This window comes from Nyctibius grandis, chromosome 14 (assembly GCF_013368605.1).
Source record: "Nyctibius grandis isolate bNycGra1 chromosome 14, bNycGra1.pri, whole genome shotgun sequence".
Classification (NCBI taxonomy): Eukaryota; Metazoa; Chordata; class Aves; order Nyctibiiformes; family Nyctibiidae; genus Nyctibius; species Nyctibius grandis.
In genome coordinates this window covers 2,123,810-2,133,485 of record NC_090671.1, presented here as the reverse complement: position 1 = coordinate 2,133,485, position 9,676 = coordinate 2,123,810, and the positions used below count along the sequence as shown (strand labels likewise).

Genomic DNA, 9,676 nt, shown 5'->3' with positions numbered 1-9,676 from the left:
TTATAAAATGAAACCGCCACGTTTCGAACACACACGTCTGGCCTCCCTCGAGAGTGTCCCTGTCTGGGGGGGGGGGGGACAGCCCCGTGCCGCCCGCCCACCCCGCCGCTGCCCCCCCGGGAGCTGCTGGAGGGATCCCCGCGCTGCCCCGTGCCTCAGTTTCCCCATCTGCCCCCTCCGCTGGGGCTGGGGGAAGGGCCCCATCCTGCCCGCCCCGGGCTGGGTGCGGGGGTGCTGCGGGGGGGACACAGCTCCAACTGGGGGGTCCCCGGGGCGTGTGACCCCCCGCTCTGTGTCACTTCACGCCCGGGCAAGGTGCGGGGGTGTCGCTCTGTGTGTCCCCCCCGCCGTGTCCGTGTCCCCCGTGTCTGCCCGCCCCCGCCCCGCCCCTTTCTGGGCCGCCCCCAACTTCCCGGCCGGGACGCGGCGGCGGCGGGCGGGCTCCGCTCCCGGCCCCGCTCCCGGGCCTCATCCCGGTGCCGGTGGCGGCCCCGGGCTCCCGGCGGCGGATGGCGGCGGGGGCGGCGGCGGGGCCCCCCCGGCAGCGGGGAGCGGGCGGGCGGCGCGGCCCGGCCCGGCGGTAGCGGAGCGCGGAGCCGGCGGTGAGTGCGGGGGGGTTGGGGGGGGGGAAGGGGTGTCCCTGTGCCCCCCCGCGTGTCCCCACCCGTGTCGTGTATGTGGGGGGGGGGGGGGGGGGGTCCCGTGTCCCGTCCCCCCCCCGCGTGTCCCCCGCACAAGTCGGCATCTGCCTCGCAGGTGCTGACCCCCCCCCCCGCAACAGACCGCCCGCCCCGGGGCAGGGCCCCCCGCGCAGGGGACACCCCCCGAGGGAGGGGGGCCCCCGGGTGTAGATAACCCCCCCCAGCAGAGCCTTCCCACCCCCCCGGCAGCAGGGACCCCCCCAGGGTGTGGGGCTGGGGGGCAGCAGGGAGGGGCAATGGGGCTCCCCCCCAGCAGGGTGGGGGGTCACCAGCACTTGTCCCCCCCCCAGGTCAGAGGGCAGGGGGCTCCCCCAGGTGCAGCCCCCCCCCGCCATGGCTGGGCTCTGGGGCCCCCCGTGGGGCAGCCCCTCGGGGTTGGGGGGGGGTGGGGGGGGCCCTGGTCTGGGCACTGCGGTCCCTCGGGGTGTCCCCTGCTGCTGCGGTGGTGACAGCCGGGATGGTGACACCCCCACAGCGGTGACACCCACCATGACTGGGCAGCTTTGGGGGGGGATCGGCAAGAAGTGACTCATTAATGCGGGAGAAGGGGCAGAGGGGACAGGGGGTGGGGGGACAGGGGGTGGGGGGACATGGGGTGAGGGAATACGGGGGGGGACAGGGGGGTGAGGGGACACGGGATGGGGGGACACGGGGTGAGGGGACACGGGATGGGGGGACACGGGGTGAGGGGACAGGCGGTGAAGGGACAGGGGACGGGGGGACAGGAGATGGGGGGACAGGGGTGAGGGGACAGAGGGTGGGGGGACAGAGGGTGGGGGGACACGGGGTGAGGGGACACGGGGTGGGGGGACAGGGGAGTGAGGGGACATGGGAGTGAGGGGGCAGGGGATGGGGGGACACAGGGCGAGGGGACAGGGGATGGGGGGACAGGGGATGGGGGGACACGGGGTGAGGGGACAGGGGATGGGGGGACACGGGGTGAGGGGACACGGGGAAGGACGGACAGGGAGGTGAGGGGACGGGGTGCCAGTGCTGCAGGTGCCAGGCAGGTCCTGGCAGTGGTGGTGACCCTCCTGCCCACGGGTAAGGGGTGGGGGAAACTGAGGCACGGGGGGGTCACTGAGTGGGGGGGACACACACTGGGTGGCCAAACTCTGCTTGGGGAGGAGCCGCTGGTGGGGACAGGCTGAGGGGGGGGTGTCACCTGCCTGTAACGCTGCCCGTTGCCCCCTGCGGTGGCAGCTCGCCATGGCCGACACCAGCCACATCCAGTCGGCCGCCTCCAAGAGCATCCGGCCCTTCCGCTCCAGCGAGGAGTACCTGGAGGCCATGAAGGAGGACCTGGCCGAGTGGTTCAACACCCTCTACGACCTGGACATCCAGGTGGACACGTTCCTGGAGAGCCTGGAGACGGGCTGGCACCTCTGCCGCCACGCCAACAACGTCAACCGCAGCGCCCTGGACTTCCAGCGGCAGCACCCCGAGGTGGCCGCCCGCATGCACGTCCCTCAGAACGAGGTCGTCTTCCAAGCCAAGAACGTGGTGCCCGGGTCCTTCGTCGCCCGGGACAACGTCTCCAACTTCATCCGGTGGTGCCGGCAGGACCTCGGCATCCAGGACGTCCTCATGTTCGAGACCAACGACTTGGTGCTGAAAAAGAACGAGAAGAACTTTGTCCTCTGCTTGTTGGAGGTGGCCAGGAGGGGCTCCAAGTTCGGCATGCTGGCCCCCATGCTGATCCAGATGGAGGAGGAGATCGAGGAGGAGATGAGGGACCAAATGGCCTACGGGGCACTGGGCACGCGCCAGGAGAGCCGGGACCCCCGGGCGCCCGCCTACCCCGGCAGGGCCCGGCCCATCGCCCTCTGCGACCTGAGGAACCTGGACGAGCTGGTGAGATGCCCTCCCATGGGGCCTGTCTGTCCACCCAACCGGCTGCTCTATGGCCTGGGGGGTCCTCTCTGTCCACCCAACCAGGCTCCCAGTGGCCCATGGGATGTCCTTCTCCACCCACCCAACCAGGCTCCCAGTGGCCCGTGGGAGGTCCCCTCCAGCCACCCAACCAGGCTCCCAGTGGCCCATGGGAGGTCCCCTCTAGCCACCCAACCAGGTTGGCTGCAGCCCATGGGATGTCCTTCTCCACCCACCCAACCAGGCTCTCAGTGGCCCATAGGAGGTCCCCTCTAGCCACCCAACCAGGCTCCCAGTGGCCCATGGGAGGTCCCCTCTAGCCGCCCAACCTGACTCCCAGTGGCCCATGGGAGGTCCCCTCTAGCCGCCCAACCTGGCTCCCAGTGGCCCATGGGAGGTCCCCTCTAGCCGCCCAACCAAGCTCTCCGTGGCCCATGGGAGGTCCTCAGCCCCCCAGCCAAGCCCCGGTGCCCGGTGGTGCCTCCTGACATCACGACGGGTTATTTTGGTGGCCATGGCCATAATCACAGGGAGGATGTGGGTGTCACCTCTGCCCCTGCCACCTCCTCCCTGCCGGGGGGGGGCCACCCCGTTGTCCCCACCCCAGGAACCTGCTCCTGCCCGGCTGCAGCCCTCCTGGAGGGTGGGGCTGGTGTCCCCAGCCAGCCTTGGGGACACCCCGGCTGCTCACGGCCACCATCTGGGGTGCCGAGGAGCTGGGGGTGCCCTCCACCAGCCGGGGCGCAGGGACCCCCCGCCAGGGGCGGCTCAGGGGGGATTAGAGCCAGGCCGGGTGCAGGATCCGGCCCGCACGCGAGGCAGCGGATTAACACGGGGACGGGGGGGGACACGGGGGGGGACACGGAGCGGGGGACGGGGGGATCTGCCCTCCCCTGACTCCCTAAGCTCAAAGCCATGTTTTAATTGAAACCCCGATTCCTCGTTAAGTCCCGCAGCCGCCATACTTGGGGGGGGGGGGGGGAGAAGCATCCTGCACCCCCCCTCCACCCGGTGCCGCTACCCAAGGGGGTGCCCCCTCCGCTGCTGCCCCCCCAGACCCCCCCCAGCCCCCCTGGCCGAGGCGCTGCCAGCCCCGGCTGCATTTTTCCGGGCTGCGTAATTCCTCGCCATCGGCTTTTATGGGCAGCGCTGGAGCCGGGGAGGAGCCTGGTGGGGCCGGATGCGGCCCCGCTGCTCCCCACGTCCCCCCCTCCAGGGTGGCAGCAGGGGCAGGACCCCCCCCCCAGCCCCTCCTGCAGCCCTCACCCCCCCCCCCCCGTGCCTCAGTTTCCCCAGCCGGCGCTGACCTTGCCACCCAGCTGCTGCCCCGGGTGGGAAGGGGAGCGGCCGGATCCCGCCCTGGCTGGACCCCTGCGAAAAAAAAAGGGGAATTATACCAAAACTACAACAAATTTAGGGGTGGGGGAGGCAGCACTGCGTGTGCCCCCCCCACGGGGCCGGGGCAGGATGCAGCCGTGTCCCCACGTCCCCCCCCGTGGCTCCCTGCCTAATCCCTGACGTCAGCCCCAGCCAGTGCAGGCAGCTGGCAGGCAGGAGGGCAGGCAGCCCCCCGGCTTTTTATTGGTGCCCATTGATAAAGTGTTTGTTTGGGGGGGGAAATGGGAAAAAAAATGGGGCTTTAACCCTTTTCTGTTGGGGGATGTGGGGTGCAGGAGGTCCCTGCCCCATAGTGGGGTGCTTGGGGGGGGGGCAAATCCCCCCAGTTTGGGGATCAGCAGGGCTGGGGGGGGTCCTCTTCATTCCCAGTTTCGGGGCAGCTCTGAGCTCCCCACACCCGGGGGTCCCGGAGCGGGTGGGTGCCAGGGAGCGGGGCTGGCAGCAGATGAAGCGAGTTGTGCCCGGTCTCAGCCTGCTCAGGGGTGGCCGGCCATGGGAAGGCCCCTCGGGTCCCTCTCCCACGGCGTGTGGGTGCTGTGGGTGCTCCCCGCTGCCTGGGGCTCCGGCACCACCCCACCCAGCTGCTCCCCGGCAGGCCCCGGCACCCACGGGCCTGCCCCCTCCTGCAGGGGCAGGAGGAGCAGGGAGCTGCCAGGCCGGGGGGGTCTATACAGCCCCTCTGCCTGCACCTATCTACAGGGCTGGCCCTATAGCTGGGGGTTCGTGCCCCACCGACCTCTCCCCCCTCTGCCGGCAGGTGCGGGAGATCCTGGGCTGCTGCTCCTGCCCCTCCCAGTTCCCCATGGTCAAGGTCTCCGAGGGCAAATACAAAGTGGGCGACTCCAGCACCCTCATCTTCGTCCGAGTAAGAGCCGCCGCCGCGCCTCTCGCCCCGTTCCTACGCCGGGACCCCCCCCACCCTCCTCCTCTCCCTGCTCCTTGGCATGGTGGGGACCCATCCTGAGGGACCCCATGGCAGGGGGGGGGGCCCTGAGCTGAATTTACTCCCCACATCGGGGACCTGGGGCGGGGGGGGGCTGTTTGCGGCCAGCGCATATAGCTCCCCTCGCCCCAGGAGTGGGGTGGCTTTTGGCCACGTCCTGGGGGACAGGCAGGGTGACAGGCACTGGGCTGTCCGCAGGTGCTGAGGAGCCACGTGATGGTGCGCGTCGGGGGCGGCTGGGACACACTGGAACATTACCTGGACAAGCACGACCCGTGCCGCTGCTCCTCCCTCTGTGAGTGCCCCCCAGGGACCCCCCCTCAGCCCACCGACCCTCACCCCCTGGCTGGTGCCACCCCACCTCACCACACTGCGTTGCTCCTGGTTCTCTGTGGGGCTGCTCAGGGCGCTGATCCGGCTGAAAGGGGAAAAGGGGAGGGAGAAAAAGGGGAGTTTGGCCAAATTAATTCCCAAGGTGATTAACCCACAGCCTGGGGAGCCCTGCTGGGAAAAGGTGGGTGCCAGTGCGATGTGAAGGGCGGGTGGGTGGTGAGGGGTGCCCCCCCTGCCAACACCCTGTCATCTCTGTTTCCAGCTCACCGCCTGCCCCAGCCCCGCACCCCGGGCTTCTCCTCACAAAAACCAGCTCCCGGCAGCTTCTCCCCCACACGCCGCGCCCCCAGCCCCAGCACCCCCCGCCGTCCCCGTGGAACCGGCCCTGCCTTGGGCGGGGGGGACAGCAGCCACACCAGAACGGAGCGGGGCAGCCACCAGCCGAAGGGTGTCGGCGACACGGGCATCCCGAAGCCACCGCCTGGTGCCAGGCAGGAGGGTTTGCCCCCACGCAGGGGCTCGGCCCCACTGCCTGGCTCTGCCAGCCCTTCGAGGAGCCCCGCTGAGCCACGGGCAGCCGGCACGCTCAGGTAGGGCACCCATGGGTGGGGTGGGGTGGGACAATCGCCTGCTGTCACCTTGTGCCAGGGGAAGGAAGGTGGGTGCTCCCACTATGTCTCAGGCCTCAGCCCCACAGCAAGGCCTCAGCGCCATGACAGGGCCCAACTCCACAGCAGGCCTCAGCCCCACGGCAGGCCCCAGCCCCACGGCGGGGCATCCGCCCCGCCGTGGGGCTGGGGCCTGCCGTGGGGCAAAGGCCTTGCCCCCCGTGAGGGAACCAGCCCCGGCCCAGCCCTGCCCCGCGCCACCCGCGCTCTGAGGGGGGCGGCCATGGCGTTCTCCCGCCTCCCCCTTCCCGCCTCTTCCCGCCGCTGCCAGTGCGCAGGCGCGGTGCGCGCGGTGCGGGGCCTGGTGTGGGCACGCCCCGCCCCTCGGTGATGATTGGCGGGTCGGGCGGGCTGGCCCACCGCCGGCGGCGCGGGGGGGGCAGTGGGGGGGGAATGGGAGGGAATGGGGGGCAATGGGGGGAGCAATGGGGGTATAATGAGGGGGTGCAGTGGGGGAATGGGGGGCAATGAGGGGGTGCAGTGAAGGAGCAATGGGGGTGTAATGGGTGGGAATGGGGGGACAATGTGGGGCAATGGCAGGGTGCAGTGGGGGGGTGCAATGAGGGGCAAAATGGGGGGGAATGGGGTATGCAATGGGGGCAGTGGGGGGGACAATGGGGGGGAATGGGGGTGCTATGGGGCCAATGGGGGTGCAATGGGGGGCAATGGGAGGGTGCAATGGGGGGGCATTGGGGGTGCAATGAGGGATGTAATGGGGGGACAATGTGGGGCCATAGGGGGGTGCAATGGGGGATGTGGGGCAATGGGGGTGCAATGGCGGGGGTGCGATGGAGGTGCAATTTGGGGGAATGGGAGGCTATGGGGGGGAGTGGGGGGGTGTTGTGGGGCCAATGGGGTGGTGCAATGGTGGGCAATGGGGGAGTACAATGGAGGGGCAGTGGGGGTGAAATGAGGGGCACAATGGGGGGATGGGGTGTGCAATGAGGTGGTGCAATAGGGGACAATGGGGGAGTACAATGGGGGAATGGGGGGTGCAGTGGGGGCAATGGGGGAGTACAATGGGGGGACAATGGGGGCAATGGGGGGGCAATGGTGGGGTGTAATGGAGGGGCAATGGGGGTGCAATGGGAGGAACTGGGGGGGTGCAATGAGGGGGAATGGGGGCTCAATGGGGGAGTTCAATGGAGGGGTGCAATGGGGGTGCAATGGGGAGAGCACCGGGGTGTCACTGCCCACCCCAAGCCCCCTCTCTCTTCTCCCCAGGCCCCGTGACCCCGCTCCCGCCCGCACCCGCCGCTGCTCGGGCGACAGCGACTCCTCAGCCTCCTCCGCGCAGAGCTGCCCGCGGGACGGGGGCACCCCTCGGCGCCGGGGCGGGGCCCCCCCGCAGCCTCCCCGCGACGCCGCCGGACCCTCCCCGGAGGAGCGCGGCCGCTCGCGGGTGCCCAACGGGCCCGGCCGCCCCCCGCCGCGTGCCCGCAGCCAGGGCCGCCCCGGCCCCCAGCCCCTGCTGCTCATCAGCCGCCGGCGGGACGGGCAGCACTCGTGGGCGCGGGCGCAGACCCCTCCCCGCAGCCGGACCCCCACCCCGCGCCGCTCCTCGCTGGAGGAGGGTTTCGGGGCGCCCGGCCACGGCGGCGGCGGGGCGGCGGAGGCCTGGCAGCGGGAGCTGGAGGAGCTGGCGAGGCGGCTGCGGGCCCCGCTGCGGCTGGAGCCCGGCCAGGAGCAGCAGCTCTTCCGCCGCCTCGAGGAGGAGTTCCTGGCCAACACGAGGATGATGGAGGAGCTGGGAGAGGGCGAGACCCCCGCCGCGCCCCCTCCGCCGCCCCCCCGGCCCCACCGCCGCCACCGACTCGGCCTATTGCTCCTCCAGCTCCTCCTCGTCGTCCCTCAGCGTGGCGGGGAAGCACGGCGGCCCCGCCGAGGAGGGCCGGCGGAGCGCCAACGGGCCTGGCCCCCCGCCGCCCCCCGACATGGCGGATGCGGGGCGCCGGCCCGTGCTCTCCAGCTCCTCCGACGAGAGCAGCTGCTTCCCGGCCTCCTGGGACGCCCGGGAGACGCGGGGCGGCCCCGAGTCCGACACCGACTGGGCGCCCGGGGAGGACGAGCTGACGGAGACGGAGGAGCCCCCCGCCATGGCGGACGGGCCCCCCAGGGCGGTGCCTTCCCTCCCCGCGCCGGCCCCGCGCCCCTGGGCCAAGCCCCGCCTGGACACGCAGCCCCACAAGAAGCCCTCCAGGATCCCCACGCCGCAGGGCTATGGGGCACCCCCCCGGCCCCCTGCCGGCAGCCCCAAGGCCGGGGAGCACAAGCCCTGGGGGGCTCTGCAGAGCGTCCTCTCCTCCTTCCTGGAGCCCGCCTGGGCCCCGCGGGAGCACGAGGGGCTGGACGAGGACGCCTGGCCCTGAGACGCCCAGCGCGGTGGCCGTGGGTGGCCGGCAGGATGGAGAGAAGCCCCCAGCAACCCCCCCCCAGGGACGTCATGGAGCTGCTGCTGGTGATGGCACCCGCATGGAGAGGCCCCGTGGTGGTGGCCATGGACCGGGGACAGTTGGGGAGCTGGGACTCCTTTGCTTGGTGACTGTTGGCAGGAGGGGTTGGGCCTGCAGGGAGCCCCCGGCCCCAGCCAGGCACACAGGGCCCCGGATGCGCCCCAGGGGAGCAGCCCCGTGGGGGTGACCGTGGTGTGGCCACGGTGGTGGCTGGAGCAGAGAGCTGCGTCCTGGCCCCCTGGGAACAGGGCTGGAGAGCAACCACCTCTTCTCTTCTACTTTTCTTCTTCTCCTCTTCTCCTTTTCCTCTTCTCTTGTTCTCGTCTCCTTCTTCTCCTCTTTTCTTCTTCTTGTCCCTCTTCTTGTCCTTCTCTTCTCTGCTTTGTCTCATCTCCTCTTGTCTTCTGTCCTTGCTCTTCTCTTTTTGTCATCCTCTCTTGGCCTTCTCCTCTTGTCATCTTCTTTTCATGTCATTTTTCTCCTCATGTCCTTCTCTTTGGCCTTCTCCCCCTTCTCCTGTTCTTGGCCTTCTCTTTTCATCTTCTCTTCTTCATGTCCTTCTTCTCTTCTTGGCGACTTTCTCTTCTTGTCTTCTTCTCTTCTTCTTCCTCCTTGCCACACCTGAGATGACTTGGGGACATGCAGCTTGTTGTCACAACCTGTATTTTGCGGGGGGGGGGGGGTTGCTTGTTCCTCTCCAGCACCCATCAGCCCCCAGCCGGCCACAGCCGTGTCTGTAGCATGTTGCTGTCCCTGAGGCATGATGGGGCTGTGCGTGGAGCCCCCACCCCTCCAGCCCTGCACATCTTCCCCCAAGCCAGTAAAGACCAACAGAGCTGAAGCCACCATGTCCAGTCATCTGTCCTGGAGGTGCAAGACCCTCTGGGGAGGGTCAGCCCCGATGTTCTGCACCCCATTGGAGCCATAGGGACCCCCTGGCTGCACCTGGGACCCCTCCACATCCCCAAAGCCCTCGGGGCTGCCTGGAGCCAAATGCGCCCTGCGGCCAAGAGCTGCTCAGTGGGGGCACGGCCCCTGTCTGCTGCTGCCCAGGGCGGCCATGGGCTGGGCAGGCTGTGGGTCACCGTGGGCTCTAGACCTGCTGGTGGTGGCCGATCTGGTCTGGCTTTGGGGGTCCCAAAGCTGGGTGTCCTGAGAGCAGGGCTGGTGTCCCATGGGGTGTCCCGGGGCAGTGCCAGTGCCCGATGGGGCGCTGGTGCCCAGTGCTGTCACACCCCATGGACCCGCTGCACCTCCTGGGTACCCTGCACTCCCCCCGGCCCCAGGAGGGACTCACAGGCTGGGACA

At 70.0% G+C, this 9,676-nt stretch overlaps 1 protein-coding gene across 1 annotated transcript; it reads left to right on the top strand.

Moving 5' to 3' along the window:
• The first annotated feature begins 529 nt into the window (after positions 1 to 529).
• On the top strand, positions 530 to 9,417 carry GAS2L1 (growth arrest specific 2 like 1). Its single transcript, XM_068412579.1, is given in 7 exon segments — positions 530 to 602; positions 1,905 to 2,555; positions 4,729 to 4,836; positions 5,113 to 5,209; positions 5,510 to 5,837; positions 7,140 to 7,701; positions 7,703 to 9,417. Coding segments are annotated over 6 exon segments (2,322 nt in total). The 5' UTR covers positions 530 to 602; positions 1,905 to 1,910; the 3' UTR covers positions 8,285 to 9,417.
• The last annotated feature ends 259 nt before the right edge of the window (positions 9,418 to 9,676 follow it).